This window comes from Cynocephalus volans, chromosome 3 (assembly GCF_027409185.1).
Source record: "Cynocephalus volans isolate mCynVol1 chromosome 3, mCynVol1.pri, whole genome shotgun sequence".
NCBI lineage: Eukaryota > Metazoa > Chordata > Mammalia > Dermoptera > Cynocephalidae > Cynocephalus > Cynocephalus volans.
The window spans coordinates 121,099,928-121,116,436 of NC_084462.1; the positions used below are offsets into that span (position 1 = coordinate 121,099,928).

At 41.2% G+C, this 16,509-nt stretch overlaps 1 protein-coding gene across 1 annotated transcript; it reads left to right on the top strand.

Moving 5' to 3' along the window:
* Positions 1–597: 597 nt before the first annotated feature.
* On the top strand, positions 598–14,266 carry PAX9 (paired box 9). The gene is made up of 4 exons (XM_063091183.1): positions 598–632; positions 1,403–2,029; positions 4,961–5,100; positions 14,012–14,266. Exons 1-4 carry the CDS (start codon positions 629–631, stop codon positions 14,264–14,266), a joined length of 1,026 nt encoding a protein of 341 aa, XP_062947253.1. The 5' UTR covers positions 598–628.
* Positions 14,267–16,509: the final 2,243 nt, after the last annotated feature.

The window sequence follows — 16,509 nt, forward strand, 5'->3', positions numbered from 1 at the left end:
TAAGACAACCTGAGACAACGGTGGCGCCCACCTCCCACCCAGAGTCTTAACTTCAATTCTGAGACATCCCCCGTTCCCCCAAAGAGGTCTCCTCGGCCCCTTTCCCCTTCGAGTCACTCATATTCTGACCAAGTATTTTCATTTGCTTATTCAGCGTTTTTACCAGCCTGGTTTTGCTGTCTGTTTGTGCCGCCCCTGGGAAGATGTCAAACACCTCTTTTCATTGTACTGTATTTAGTCACCCAGGTGCGGAGCCAGCCTGAAGGAGACAGCGGAAGGAGTTTCCCGAACTGCGCTGTCGCTCACCGGGCCGCACCAATCAGCACGCAGTGTGTCCTCGGGTCCGCCTCTTTAGAGGCGTGTCCCCAGTGAGTGATAGACGGAGCCGCCCGGCCCTGCTCAGCCCAGCCCACGTTGCTGCTTAGATTGAAATGCAGAACTCAAGCCTCTTTCATCGGGGCACAGACTTCCTTTTACTCCTTCCTTTTGCACTCTCGCCGCCTCCACCCGGGGAGAAGCGGAGGCACTCGCGGCCGGGGGCAGCGACAGGCCGGGCCACTGAGGCCTTGCGAAAAGTTTCTTTCTGGAACTGCGGAACTGGGGCCCGGCTGGTGTACTGCTCGGAGCAATGGGTGAGTGGCGGCGGGGGACGCTGTCAGAGCCGAGAAGAGAGGGAGGGAGCGAGCGGGCTAGGAAGGGAGGGAGGGAGGGAGGGAGCGCAAGGGCGCGCGCCACTGAGCGCTCACACTCTCCGTATTGACTTTGCTCGTGTTCCTACAAGTTGTAGGAACACGCTAAGGGTCAGCGGCGCGCAGTTCAGTCTGAATGGTAGCTGCTGGGTGGCTGCTGATGCCATTTTCTGATTTTAAGAGAAGGGAGTTATGGCATCAGCGAGCCCCGCAGCCCCAGTAGCAAACCAAGTTTTGTTCCGTACACGCGCACACACTCAGACAAAACAACAACAGCAAGATCTTCAGCTTCCCCTAGACTGTCTAAGTGCGCGGGTCTCCAGGCGGGGCCCTGGGGATGGGGTGGGGAGGAGGGGAGAGGCCCAAGGACTTTGGTGCCGAGCAGGCGAGAAGGGGCGCGTTCAGGCGTCAAGACCGATTTCCCCGCCTGCTTTGGAGACTTTTGAACGCTGGGAGCGGCCCTGCGTCTCACCACTTAACATGTCTGTAGCAGCCTCCCTCACGACAGGAATGAGGGAGGGCGTCCGACTGGACCGCGGCGATTTGGGGCCATTCGGCAATGTTTGGGGACCGTCTGGCTTGGGGACAGCCCCCGTCGTTAGTCCGGGGCAAGTGTGTCCGCCCTGCCCGCGGACGCGCACGGAGGCCGACAGGCAGGCGGCTGTCCCAAGCGGCGGGTGCGCGTCCCCGCGCGCTATGTGTTCGTTTTGCAGAACCAGCCTTCGGGGAGGTGAACCAGCTGGGAGGAGTGTTCGTGAACGGGAGGCCGCTGCCCAACGCCATCCGGCTTCGCATCGTGGAACTGGCCCAACTGGGCATCCGACCGTGTGACATCAGCCGCCAGCTACGGGTCTCACACGGCTGCGTCAGCAAGATCCTGGCGCGCTACAACGAGACAGGCTCAATCTTGCCAGGAGCCATCGGGGGCAGCAAGCCCCGGGTCACCACCCCCACCGTGGTGAAACACATCCGGACCTACAAGCAGAGGGACCCCGGCATCTTCGCCTGGGAGATCCGGGACCGCCTGCTGGCAGACGGCGTGTGCGACAAGTATAACGTGCCCTCGGTGAGCTCCATAAGCCGCATTCTGCGCAACAAGATCGGCAACTTGGCCCAGCAGGGCCATTACGACTCATACAAGCAGCACCAGCCAGCACCGCAGCCTACGCTGCCCTACAACCACATCTACTCGTACCCCAGCCCCATCACGGCGGCGGCCGCCAAGGTGCCCACGCCACCCGGGGTGCCCGCCATCCCAGGTTCGGTGGCCATGCCGCGCACCTGGCCCTCCTCGCATTCCGTCACCGACATCCTGGGCATCCGTTCCATCACCGACCAAGGTAAGGGCACAGCGGCCTAGTGTGTGGATGCGCAGAGCCTGCCCCCGCACCCCCGCGGGGGACCCCAGTATTTGCGGCCTCGGGGCCCGTGTTTATCCCACCACCTGAGGCTTTTTCCTTTGGAAACTTCAGGAGTCTTCCCAGGGGGTGTCATGATCTCATTAGCTTGCAACTCATGCCCCTAGTTTCCTTACCACACACAGTCTCCTGCCTCATCTCAAACTACCAGACCCGTAACATCCCCCCATCCCCAACACATGGTTCGCATTTTCCACCCTCCCCCGCCTCTCGCGCCGCGGCAGCCTCAGCCCGGCTTGCTCACTTGGAGAGCGCGGCCGGGGCCGGACTTGGGGCAGAGCCCGGGAGGCCCGAGCCGGCGTGGGGCTGCCGGCTGCAGACGCCGCTGCAGGCAGCTTGCTTTGGGATCAGATGCGGTCGCGAGGAGTCCGGCACGCTGGGGAAAATGTAGTGTTCGTCTCGGATTCTGGCAATCAGGCCAATTTTGCTCAGGCAGGAAGTTCAAATGTCACCTAATTGGTTTCATTCTTATGCTTCACTTCTTTTTCCTCGGAAACAGAGGTCCCGAAGTCACTACTAGCAACTTTGTAGCTCATTCCAGGATGCTCTCTCTCTCTCTCTCTCTCTCTCTCCTTTACCTTAACACTTCACTCATACATACCGTGGGAAGAGAGGTGGCACCAGCCATGGCGGGGATGGAGACCAAATGCATGGCGGTTCCATACGGTCCTCTATCTACTGTTCTTTCCCGTTTTCCTTGCGCCTGCCGCTTTCCTTTTGGGGCCCCTGGCCCTCGGGAATGCAAGTGGACATCTCTCTAGTTCCTGCACGTTTTCAGCCGTGCCACCCCATTGTTTCTTTTCTTTCTCACCCCTGACCTTGCCCTGTCATGAGCGTCTTTTCTGCGTGGTCAGAAGGATTCCCCGAGCCCTCCTGCTCAGTACGGCTTCCGCAGGAGACCTGAGTTTGTTTTCTTTCTTTGCGTTGTTGAAAAAGAAAAGAAAAGAAAAGAAAAAAAGGCTTTAACTTCTTTCTTGGTAGGGAAAAGAAAAAAAAAAAGTGAAAATGCCCTAGACGCAGAATTTAAGTAGTGCGGAGATACAGAGCCTACCTTCTTAATTCCTCGGCCTGAAGTTTAAAAAGTGCAGAGGAAAAATTGAATAGGAAAAGAGGAAATAGTTCCTTTAATTATTTCCTGCCTTTCTTGGTTGCCACCACATTGGCATAATTATCTTTTTAAGTAATTAAAGCAGGACCCTGATTTCTCATCTTCTTGTTTTCTGACTGTGAATTTACAAGAGCCCAGTTTTGTTTTATTCGGAGCTAGTTGGAGCTTTAGTTGGAGAGAGTTTGCCCTTGATTTATAGGATAAACTGACCTCACTGACATTTAAAGGAAGCCCCTGTTCATGGGAAAGTGTGAGATCAGCAGAAATGGGGACTCACAGGGAGATCTCAATTTCTTAAGATAACTTCAGGCTTGTGCCCACCGACTGCCTTTTGTTTGGGAAGGTAAAGAGAGACAGGCAGTTCTGGATCAAAACACAGTTTCCTGGTGTGAAGGGGAACACAATCTAGTTCTTTGGATAGGGGGAAGCAGAGCAAAAAAAGGCTGATAGAGTTGAAGAGAAAACTTTTCTTCCCTAGGGATCCTACAATTAGACCAAATGTCAGTTGGGAAAGTATTGGATTATGGAGAGGAGCAACTCTTCGCTGTCATATTGTTGATTCTGGATGCCAGCTTTAAACGACCTAGTTTCTGACAAATCTGTGAATATAAAACAATCATTTCTACAAAATGATCACACCTTCTGAGCACTGTGTCAGATGGAAGTGTTTAAAATCAAGTTATAGTGGCTTTGTCAAACTTTGTTCCTCCACTCATAGGACCCAAAGATAAAAATACATTGTTCGTAGTCTTCAAATATATCTTCTTTAAAATTACACCTTCACTTAGAGATGGCAAAGGATTCAATATGCACAACCCTAGGTGTTGTGGTAATCACCTTACACCACAGAATTTTCTTTGCATCTCTGTCAAGAACAGAAAGGATAACTGATGGCTTTGCTCCTTTTCTTAACACTTAATTCTACTTTCATTTTCTTAACCTTTTATTCCACGTTCTCTTTCTTGTGTTTTTTAAAACCCTTTATAATCCTGCTGTTGACACTCGTGGTATTTATAGTGGTAATTGCAGGATTTATTTTTTGAGTCATATGCATATTTAATGTGTAGAGATAGAGCATCAAGGGTAGTCCTATGCACACCCAAGATAGAAATCTATGCATGTGTATTTTGCATGTGTATTGTGGGCATCGTTTATTTGCTTGCAAAGGACTTTGTGGGTCTTTTGTTCTATCTATTGATATAAGCACCAGATCCCTGGAGCACAGTGAGCACTTTTCTGGACGTCTCTGAGCTCCAGCACAGGCACCCTTAGGTCAGGAAGCTCCTCTTTGCCTCTTCAGCCCGCCTCAGTCTCAGATCATCCTTAACCCCCAGTCAGTCGCCCTGGGTTAGGATTGGGGAGGTGAAGAAGGGACCATCTAGCCTCACGGGTTCTTTCCTTGATTTGGGAAAATTTGGGAAACTCAGGTTTCTTGCACTTGTTTTCCCAGGGAATCGAGGAGGGGAGGAGGGAAATAAAAAACCGGTTGAAAAAAAAAAAAATCCTCCCACAGGCGTGGGTGAGAGACCTCGGAGAGGCCTACTTAGGAGAGCAAAGCTCTTGTCAGGCCGTGGGCTGGAAGCGGGGAGACCGCGGCTGGGCCCAGCGTCCCTGGGAGGCCTAGGGCCGGGGCCGACCGCAGGTCAGAGCCCTCGAGCTCTCTGGTGGCAGATTCGGGTCCCCTCTCGGGAAAGGGGCGCGCGGGTCGGGCCTCCAGCCTGACACCTTCTGCTCCTTCCCAGGAGTGAGCGACAGCTCCCCCTACCACAGTCCCAAAGTGGAGGAGTGGAGCAGCCTGGGCCGCAACAACTTCCCTGCCGCGGCCCCGCACGCGGTGAACGGGCTGGAGAAGGGAGCCTTGGAGCAGGAAGCCAAGTACGGCCAGGTGAGGAGGCGAGGGCCGGGCCGGGCGGGCCGCGTGGCGGCCGGGGACGCAGGTCCCCTTCTGAGCCTCAGCCGAGGGAGTCCCCGGCCGCCGACCCGGTGCTGCCACGAGCCGGATCCCCCGTGGGTTGGGGCGGGACAGTGTCCTGCGCCTTCGAGGGCGCAGTTGAGGCCTCGCCCCCGCCAGCGGCCAGCAGCGCGCGCGGGGTCCGGGGCGGCGGCTTCCCGAGGCCAGGGCTGGAGGCGCGGATGGCTCGCGTCGGGGCTCGCGCCAGCCCAGGGACAAGCTCCGCAAAGGGCCGGCGAAGCGGCCGTGGGCTCTCAGAGCACAGCCCGCCCCAGCGGCCTCCGGGGTCCTCGCGCGCGGACACTGCCCCTGCCGCGGCTTGTCCTGCGATAGAGGGAAGAGGGGCAGCCAGATAAACACAGGGAAGTCACCCTTTCCAGATGAAAGGTCACATCAAAATCCCTCAAGGGAGGTTAGTGAGAAAACCTCAAATTATACGGACTGGCTGTGGACCGTTTAATTTTTCCTCCCCCCGTCCCTCCCTCTGACTCTCCAAAAGAAAATTTAAAACACTCGCGTTTTATTTTATTTTATTTTTCCTGAGAGAAGCTAAGCAACCACCACCACAAAAGTCCAAGAGTTTTGAGACTTAAATTCACCACTACGCTGGAGTCAAGAGTTCAGAACTCTCAACAACCGGACCTTAAGGCCCTGTAAGGTTTCCCGGGCAGACCTGGGTAGGTTTGCAAGTTGCTTAAACCCAAACTCTAATTCTGAAGCCTCCGAATACTCAATTTTCGTTTTATTATTTTGAGGTCTTAAAACTGTTCATGTTTTCTTATCTGTCAAAATCAGCTTTTGAGATTAAGTGGAACTTGTTACTCTAATCCACTTGGAAAAAACCTCTAGCCGTTATTTTCTCTAACAAATTCCATTTCCACTTCCTCTTCCCTCTCTTATTTTGTTGAAGCAGAGTCAGAATACATATTAGTACCTGCTCCGTGGCTCATACCACAAAAATATAGCAACAGGAAAAGAAAGTCCCTTTCCTTAGTCTGTTTCTACTGTAAAGAATTTCAATGAAAAATTATGAGAAAGTTTGTCATTTTCTTTTACACAAGGGCCTACCTGTAATTCATAATTCACAAAGGAGAGGCAGTTTAGGACAATGGTTAGGAGCTCCAATCTTCTGGCAACACTCACTGCTTCTTAAGCATTTAATTTTGTAGAGCCTCCATTTCTTCGTCTTTGAAATGGGAAAAATAATAGTCCCAACCTCCACAGATGTTAAGAGTATTCAATAAGATAATGCAACCATATGGCATAGAGTAAGCATTCAGTAAATATCAGTCGTATTTATAAATGGCTATTAGAGATTGACTTTGAAACCAGGCAATATTTATCAGAATATACTTTGTTGGGAGAGCCCATAGTCGAAAACAGTCAAGGTGTTTTGTTACAAACAATGGAAAGAGTATCTATAAAGCAGCTACAATAGTGGCAAGCATTTAATAGGTGCTCAGTGCTTTTTATTAAGTCATTCATTTCTTGGAATAACATTGCAAAGTATAGTGTTGAGAAATAGTCTCTAATTCCCACATGTAGTTGATGAACCCAGTTTATATATAAAACAGTCTCATAATCCAAAAACCTTCACAGTTATTTTTATTTTTACTACATTGACTTATACATCTAAAATTTAAACTTGTTTAGAAATGGTTAATTTTAATACACTTTAAAACTAAACTGACAATTTATTTAAAAGAAAAAGTTAAACATGGTTTTAAATACTCTGCTCTGTGTATTCAAAATATTAAAAATCGGTTACATTTTATACACTGAATTTTAAATCATTAAATCAGATTTATATAAGCAAGTAATTTAAAGAAATAAGTGGCCAAATAAATATTGCTCTAAATACTTAAGAGAACAAGGTTTTTCCAGAACAAAAACATGTGTATATCAAACTTACATTGGAAAAGCTCTTAACTGCAATATGCTAATCTTCTGCATTGCTACGTAGAGAATTCAAATGATGTAACATTTCAAAACCCGAAAGGTTTCTAAGCACAATGTAAATTAGTGGCTACTCTATTATGATTATCAAAATAGTGCTTAGTGCTGAAAATGTATTAAGTAGGCATATAAACTTAGATTTGTGTCATTTTTTGAGCAATTTTGAACTTTAGACATTGATTTCATTGAGGGTAAAATTATATATGAACACTTGCTCATAAACATGCAAAGATAATGTGTTGTATATATGTGTGCATTTCTCTTACCCATATTCAAAGGGCAGCTTTATTTTTCAAAGTTACTTTTCAAAATGTTATCAGCATATTCCAACCAAAATGTAAACTCAGATAACATCCCCCCCCACCCCGTATTATGAACAAAACTTGCAAGTCTCTGGCCAAAAGAAAAAAAGAAACCTAAAAATTTTTGTCCCTAACACTTCCAAGGCATTTATGATTGTTATTAAATAGTGCAATATTATACGATTCCAGTTTCATTTTAGTATATAAAGGAGGAAATGGAGAATTCAGAATCATAGGTCTTAGAGAAAAATAGGTCTTATTTTCCCAGGAAGACACCTGTAAAATTACCAAAGGGCTGAACTGGCATCTGATTGTAGAGATTATTGATTACTGTAATCTAGAGTTTCTATTTTTAGCTTAAACTGCAAAGAAAGATGCCCATTTCCTAGTAAGTAGAACTGCATGCACATTTCAGGTATCTACACACCTATCTTTTGTTTTTGAAATTAGTTTAGAATATTGAAACTTGTCTTACACATTAATATTACAATGTAGTTGATATTTTACAGTGCCATTCAGAAGTCCTTATTGTCTGTCTCTGAGGATAGAGTATTGATTTATTTTGGCTTTTATTTTTTTCACCTACTTTTAATATTGGGCTAGAAATCCTTAATCTCATTTAATTCTGAATGGCAACAATGTTCTCTGGTTCCTAAGGGCTAGTTCTCTCCTGTTGAAAGGATAAAAACTCATTAAATGGCAAAAGAACATTATTATAGAGAGAAACATGGGGATTGGAATATATCTGCTCTTTTTCGTGGTACTTAGTGAATTAATGCCCCATTTTATTAAAACAGTTTATAAATAATTGTATAATTCTAGAATATTTTTCTACAAATGGGCATACTTTCTTCGAAAACATATATTGTGTACCTGGTACTCTAATTAAAGTACTCTCAATGGTAGAGTTATAAACTTTGAATATCTTCATTTTGTGTTTGCATATGTTAATTCAGATAGCAAATTTAATATATTATTAGCTACAAATTGAGATGTAAGAAATAGAGAATAGTCTATAAATATTTGAACTTTAAAATATAGTGCAGAATTAAGCAAGCTGTGAACATAGCTGAATTTAAAGGTATAACAATCTGAAATTCTTATAAATCATTCATTTGTATATTGTATTTAAAATGAAAATAGTATTTCAGAATCCTTAATGTAACTTTCTGGTACATTATTTTAAAAACTGGCTGTCCTTGTGGACATACTGTTCTCATGAAGATATAAATGAAGTTGCACTGAATTTTTCTTCATATCAAATAAATTTAATTTTTGTTAAGTAATTTATAGTTTTATAGAGAATGAAATCTTAAGCAAATGCCAATAGGGAGTCTTTGAAATTTGTAATGTTATCTACTATGAAAAACATTCTTTGATCTGGTTAACTATTAACCAGTAGTATTTTAAAACAAAATTAATGATTATGTATCAGTAAAATGTATCAGATAAAAATAGCAGAAAAAGGTAATTTAAAATTTTTAAGGTTATATCAATTTTAATAATTTTTGGGAAACAAAATTTAGAAAATTTTTTAAATAGCTTCCCATTACCTAGAAACATTTAGATCTACAATGCATTAATTAAGCTAAGTTAAGATTCTTTATGAATGTTGAATCCATATTTATAGCCATCATTTCATTTTATCAGATATGTTTTACTAGGACATTGCATAATGTATTAAGAAGGGAAGAGCGGCAGTCAGAAATATGATTTCATCAAAAAAGGAGAGAAAATCTTGTTTTCAGATCCAAATCTTTTTCTTGCTTATAATATCGAGGTTGAAATTCTGGGTAAAGCACATCTCTATTCATGGCTACATCTACTTTATCATAAAGCCAAGGTAAACTTATTTTATCATAAGGGGAGGACCAGGTAGTACTGACTAGTGGATGACAGATTGTGAGTAGAGGACCTGACAGCATTATTTGCATATTCTTCAAGAGAGAAAATGTTCAATAGGCAAATCCCAGAATTTGTAGAATAGTCTATCCTCTAATTGCCAGGCAGTTGTCATATCAGTTTTTTCTTTATTGTCACAAGTGTTTGGATACTAATGTATTTTCATTTTCTTGGGGGGTGGGAAGAGTAAATGGAACTATAAATCAAATAAAGAAATGTCTAGGATAGAACTTTTGTTTACTTTTTTCACAGTGTTATTCATTTTGCTTACTTGAAGTGTAGTGCTTGTTCTGTGATAAAGGGTGCCTAGCTTTTTGTTTTGTTTTTAAAAGAGTAACATCTTTTGCTTTCACAAACCTGCACTAACTTAAGTAAACAAATGGTTATGAAACACCTATGATGTGTACCATTTTGTGGGGGTATGAGGTGATTAAGGCAAGTTCCTGTCCTCAAACTGTTTACAATCTAGCCCCCTGCCAATACAGCTTTTCAACATTTTCACTAAAGCTCTTTTTAAAAACTGGCAAATCTTCATTTCTAACATTTTAGAACAAGTGACATGAAAACTCATACTTTTATTTTTTTCTTGCATCTTTTACTAGAACGACACTGCATCTTATATATTTTTCTAGCCTATTTTCTTTAATGTCAGTGGGAAAAAATTCCACTGCCTTTTCATTAAAATATTCAACAAAGTAAGTAACTTACTTTTTCCAGGCTTTGCAATTTGGTCTATTTTGCTTTGTATTAGTAAATGTCATCTCAAAATTAGGTAGAAGATAATTTGCCACAGGGAGGACCCTTACACAGTTCTTTCAGAGGAAAGAATTCTTATTGCTTTCATGGAAGATCCACATGAAAAAGGGTTGATGGATTGAAGTCTTATTTATGGAATCTTTAGGTAAAGTCATTTTCAAAAATGAGATTTTCATTACATGCCCATTGCTGGGGTTTCATTTGGAAAATTTGTTTACTCTTCCCTGGGGATTCCATATGTTGGTTGATTTATAAATCATATTTACAATCCAATTAAATAGAGTAATTTAGCATGTTTGCTCCCACTATATTTATGGTGTACATTTGGTAGTCTCTACTCAGCCTAACTAGCTTTTCAGATTAATTACATGCCCTTCACTGAAAACATTAAACAGATTTAGGAAGTTTAAATCATGTACTCTTTTACTGGAAAGAATAAACAAACATCAATGCTACCTGTAGTTGTTTTCCTTTGCGGTGGAAAATTTTACTCTTTCACTGATTGCTTCATAAATAATTAATTTACCCAGTAGAGATTTATATCTTTTACTAATGTTATGTTTCAAAATTAATAGTGAGAAAATTGATGTGTTTATTGAGTCACTAGAATGAACGAATAGTGACGGTGGCAGGAGGCAGGTACATTTTAAAGCATGTTTGTTCTCTTGTCTTACTCCTTTTTTCCAAAATTTCTAAATCCGACCTTAAATGTAAAAAAAAACTAAGACAAAACTGACCCCCTCCCAATCTAGGTCATAATTTAACCTGAAGGAAAGCTGAGCTATTTTTATACTGTTTAAAGTTAAAGAGATATATGTGTGTGTGTGTGTGTGTGTGTGTGTGTGTGTGTCTGTGTATTTTAAGCAAACACTTCAGTCTCCCCTTGCCTTTTTTCACAAGTTCAAGCCAACCATCTCCAATTTTTCTTCCTACTCCTTTTTTTCCTGCAATACAGAGGTCATTGCATCACTAAAATGACACTAAGTAAGTACTGTGGATTTTAGAGAACTTTGAAATATTTAATACTAATACTAATAATAATATAAAGCAAGTTTGGTACTTATGTGTGAAAAATTGGACAAATATTTTTAAAAAGTAGTATTTTTTACACTTAATAAATGAATAGTCATGGAATAAGTAAAGCATCTAAAGGTAACATGGGCCTAAATCCAACGTTCTGCCTCCCCTTAAATTCTTGGAGCATTTTTTAAGAAGAAAGGCCAATCCAGCGTGGTGTCTGAGGGTCATATTCCAGGGCAACTTCTCTGGGCAAGACGAAGTCGGTCCATGTAAGGGGATTTGCAATATTGCAACAGAACAGCTGAAGAGTCCTAAATAAAGGGGGCACATCAAGGAGCAAGAGTTGCAAGGACAAGGGTGTAAGGAGGGGAAAAGGAAGATGACAAAGAAAGAATTTCAGAGAGAGCTGTGATTTTGGATGATAGTTAAAGTATAAAGAAAAAAGAGTGAGTAGGAAAAATTTAGCTGTGATGAAAAATAGAATTCACAAACAGATATATTCTGGTAACTAGAACACAATTTCTGTCATGTGTAATATTAAATGTTTTAACCTGAAGTACTTGTAAAATGTTGAGCAAAAGTTTTTATTATTTTAAAAGTACTTTTAATCCTAACGTTTTTATTATTCTTGGTACACATTGGTATCAATAGTATAAAATATTATTTAATGCTAGGATGAAAGAGGCCAAATACAGATGTGAATACCTTTCCATAACTGAATTTGAATTCCTTTCCAAACTAATTTCTCATAGGTTATTGGGAAAATTCTAAATAAAAATTATCAGAGCTGTAATTTCTGTGCAATGCCAGGTTTTTTACTGCAATTCAATAGCTCTCTATCTTGATACTTATCTTCTGAGAGCCTTAAAATGTTTCTACTTTGAGATGTAATTAGCTGTTCTAGAAAAGGGAGAAAAAGATTTTTTTTTTCTGAAGTTAAGAAGCAGATGAGAATCTAGCAAAGATAATCAGGTTCTAGAAGAGGAAAGAATCTTTTACCAGATGTTATCTCAAAAGATGTTCTAGTTTGAGATTAAATTGCATCTGTTATTTAACTGTTTGGGAAAAGCAGCATGACATGCTTCAGAGGACACTGCACCAGACAGGGATGATACATTAACAAATGGCCATTGACTTGCTGATTGGCCTAGGGTAAATGGCTAAATCCTTTCATCTACATCCCTGTGCATAAAAAGAGGGTAAGATTTTGTTTATATTCAACAGTTATATCTAATAGTTTCTTGGTTAAAAAATACGGCACCAGTCTTTGAGATCCTTGAAATATATTTTAATTTCAATTGAACATTGTGTTGTATTCATGACACATTGTTTTGTAATTATGATAAACCCAACAGTTTATATTCAGCTACAACTCAATAATCCTCATTATTAAATAAAATATGTTGAATATTTCCTAGTGCCTGGGACATAGGACATACTCAAGAAACTTTAGTTTCCTTCCTCTGTCTTTTTCAAAGCATAGACATCGGCAAACAGAAGAACATGAGGTGTGTGTTTTTCAGACCAACAACATAAGGTTAACTCCTTTAATTTTTTCATTATTTAGTCAGAAATCCATGAGCCATGTTAAATCACACCCATGTGTATATTATGTCCCATGTATATATATTTACTCTACATTGAGAAAATAGTTTTTGAGACCCCACCATTGCATTCTCATAGATGTGGAAGTGAAAATAATAATCAAAATTAGTAAACAATCTCTATTTTGCAACTGAATTGGAAAAAGTATCTAATTAACATATCTGACTTACTTAACTCTAAAGATTAAACATGTTTCCTAATAAAATTATAGTATTTATATTATATTTTCACTAGGAAATATGTTGATATGTTAGTTCATTCATGTCATTATCGGAAAACAGGGTTTACTCTTTATTTCTAAATAGTCTAAAAATTGAGGAGAAAAAAATTAATCTACTTGAAGGATGCCAAGCATTTGTGCCAGAATCAGGATTAGACATCAGGGTGTTTTGGGTGTTGTTAATAGTAACAATACCAACAGTAATTTATTGGATGCCAAGAGAGCACTGGTTTCTAGTCAGGCTTGCCTGCCCAGGCTGCTGCATTTTGTTTGCAAACAAGGATTTTACATTTAAATTAATTACAAGAGATTTATCCATGTGGTTTTTAAACATTCACATCACAGGGCCCAAAAACTTTGTAAGCAAATTTTCCAATTTCAAAACCAAGCATACACAGTTCTTTTATATTTGAATACACAGTTTCTTTTCTGATAAAATAGCTCTGGAAAAAATACCCCCAATCTTCACTCAAAAACCCTTATGAGACAAAGCACCTGGTTTTTCATGTCCTTTGTCCAACAGGCATTTTCAACATGATATTTTAAAATATGGCCAATGTTTCATTTAACAAAGGTCGTGCTCATTTTGAGCTTCCAACATGACAGCCAACACTCTGTGTCCTTCTTTCCTGAAAATGAAAGCTACACCAAGCAGGCCTGTCACAAATGCCTCAACAAAAGAGCCAAACAAAATCCGAGTACGAGCAACGCTGACAAAGGCAGTGTGGATAGCTGAGCAGATTCTAAGAGTATTTAATCACCACTAATTCTTTCTTCCCCCTGCATCTCCTTCCTATACTTCCAAATAGCAAAAGCAAATATTGTGTATTTTCTGGTTGTAGCTTTATTAAAACTTCTGTGTAAAGAATAATATCTTGCCTTTTGGTATTATGTTTGTTTTAGTAGCAAGACTGTGAATGCCTTTAGAATATAATGAAGGTCAAATCTAAAAAAAAATCAGAAAGTAGACCCAGAATATTGTTAGTTTACACAGGACTAACATTCTGTTTCCTTCTAAGAACCTGTGAAATGTCGAATACTGTAATGTGATTATTTCTCACCTCTTCTCTTTTCCCACTCTCAGGCACCAAATGGTCTCCCAGCTGTGAGCAGTTTTGTGTCAGCCTCCAGCATGGCTCCCTACCCTACCCCAGCCCAAGTGTCACCTTACATGACCTACAGCGCTGCTCCTTCTGGTTATGTTGCAGGACATGGGTGGCAACACGCCGGTGGCACCCCACTGTCCCCCCACAACTGTGACATTCCCGCGTCACTGGCATTCAAGGGAATGCAGGCAGCCAGAGAAGGTAGTCATTCTGTCACCGCCTCTGCACTCTGATGGGAAATTCCATCTCCAGCAGCTTCACCTGGGTCTCCCCCTCTCAGCAGATCCTCCCCCTCTTCCCAGGTCTCACCTCCCACCCCTCCTACCCTTCAACCCTCCTGCCTCAAGAGCTGGCTTTACGGACTCACATCCTTTGTGCTGATGACACTTAAATATTTCTTGCCAATACTTCTCTTTCACGGAAACCTGATATAACTTTAGAACGTAAAAACAAAAGCAACGTTAAGGATCGAATGAGACATTTGTGTTGCCCACACACTGTTTTAACGTAGTGAAGAAACCTACACCCCTCAAAGGGCTTAAGGAACTTTTGAAACTACTCTTTGGTAAAACCACACATGTATATTTATTCTAAATCAACCTGAACTTTTGAAACGTGCAATTGTTGAGATTTTGCAAAATCAATAAAGGAAAATACATACAGAAAAAACGATATGTTATACCCTCTAATCAAATAAGGTAACCAAGTAAGCCTTAATTCATCATAAGGAAGCCAATCAATAATTGACTTTTTGACTGATCCTTTGTTTATTCTTAAGAGATGACCTATTGTGTTGAAAAAGTATGTGTAGAACCCAAGCAATATCTGAATTTAGCTCCTCCTGGTGTTTTGACTTGGTTCCAAATACAATAATGTTTATATTTTCTATTAGCTTGTAAATATGGACTCTGGATGGTACATTTGTGTCTTCATTCCATAAAAGATATCCCTCTCCCCCCCAACCCCCCATTTTTTTCTTTCTTTTTTGCAAAGGTGACTTTCTGACAATGTCTTTGTCTCTGTTTGGTGGTGGGCTGCTTGGGCTCCTGGACCTGGAGTTGCCCCCAAATTTTGTGTGTGCAGTGAAGGCTTCAACATCTCATGAAGGACACTTTCTTTCGACAGGAGAGGACTCAAAAAACACATAAAACAAGCCAGTCTCCCATTTTGCATCCTAATCAAACAACACACATGCCAAGCATATAAAGACAAGAGGGTGGAAAGTATCTGAACAAGAAGGCTCTAAAGGAAGTCACTTAGAAACTTAAGTTTAATGTGAAATGTTTTGCAAAGACACTTAAAATGAACTTTATGTTAAGAAAACCACTGTGAAACTAAATTGTACTGTTATTGTTGGCTTACCTGTGTGTTCAGCGATCTCAACTCCAAATTATGTTGTAATTTAAAGAAAATGGAAAATTCTGCTCTAATGAATGTAACAATGGCTTGCTGTGAAGTTTACATTGTTGTACAGAAAGCATGTTTCACATGTAGGTAAACTGGTGGTGGTATTAGAAATACAAATGCTATTTAATTTTAACAAATTCCCTTTATTCATTTCTGGAATTACAGGACACAGTTTAACTGATAAAACTTTCTAGACCAATTTATTTTTCACTTTAATGTTAATAATAGATCCGTGGGGTATACGTGAGTGTGAGCGTAAGATTTTGTGTTGTATTTTAAAACTGATTTTTTGGGGGCAAAATTTACAGTTTTTATCTCTTCTGTTCGGGAAGTTCTTCCTGCTTGGCAATATAGCCTAAAAATATGTTTTTAGAACATCGGTACAATTCACCTGTTGGAAAATTAATATATTGTGGGGTTTTTTTTAGTATTAATTCTGTGCAATAACTAAAAGGGCTCCTCACTAAATATGAATGTTAAAGATACATTCATTAGGTGAATTTGATTTCTTCCTATCTGTGCTGTGCACAGCCCACATGGCAATCCAGCTCCGCCACATCAGTTTCATGGCTTCATTTAAAACTCAGATGGCTACATTAATTAGGTTTTCAGATCACTAGGATATAAACAGTAAGCAGATTTCTGACACACAAGCTATGCTCAAGTAATTTCTTCTTTCAAGCAGCAGATATCTTATAGAGAGCTTTGAACTGCATTTATTTCTAAAGCAACTGAAATTCAGTGCTACAAACAGAGGATTATAACTTCAGGAGAAGAATAAGCAGAAGAAGCAGATGAACTCTCAGGGCCATAGTCTTCCTTTGATCTTGTAAAACTCCCCTTGACATCTGGAGTTCCCAGTCTGGTGAGAAAATAGACTATAAACCGAATGGAACGAAGATCCAGTCCAATATTTTGGTGGAGACTTTAAAACCGTACCATACAGGGACTCTCCTGCCGTCCAGAAAAACTGACATAAGGTACAGAATTAATCTTTATCAATTGTTCTTAGGTGGCTATTAGGGGTCTTTAAAAAATATCCACTGTTTGTATGGAAATTCAACTAAAT

Bases quoted from the DNA above. Each gene is read 5' to 3' on its own strand.
- PAX9 (XM_063091183.1), top strand. The intron at 2,030-4,960 runs GTAAGGGCACAG...CCTTCCCAGGAG, and splicing joins CCGTTCCATCACCGACCAAG to TGAGCGACAGCTCCCCCTAC. The intron at 5,101-14,011 runs GTGAGGAGGCGA...TCCCACTCTCAG, and splicing joins AGGAAGCCAAGTACGGCCAG to GCACCAAATGGTCTCCCAGC.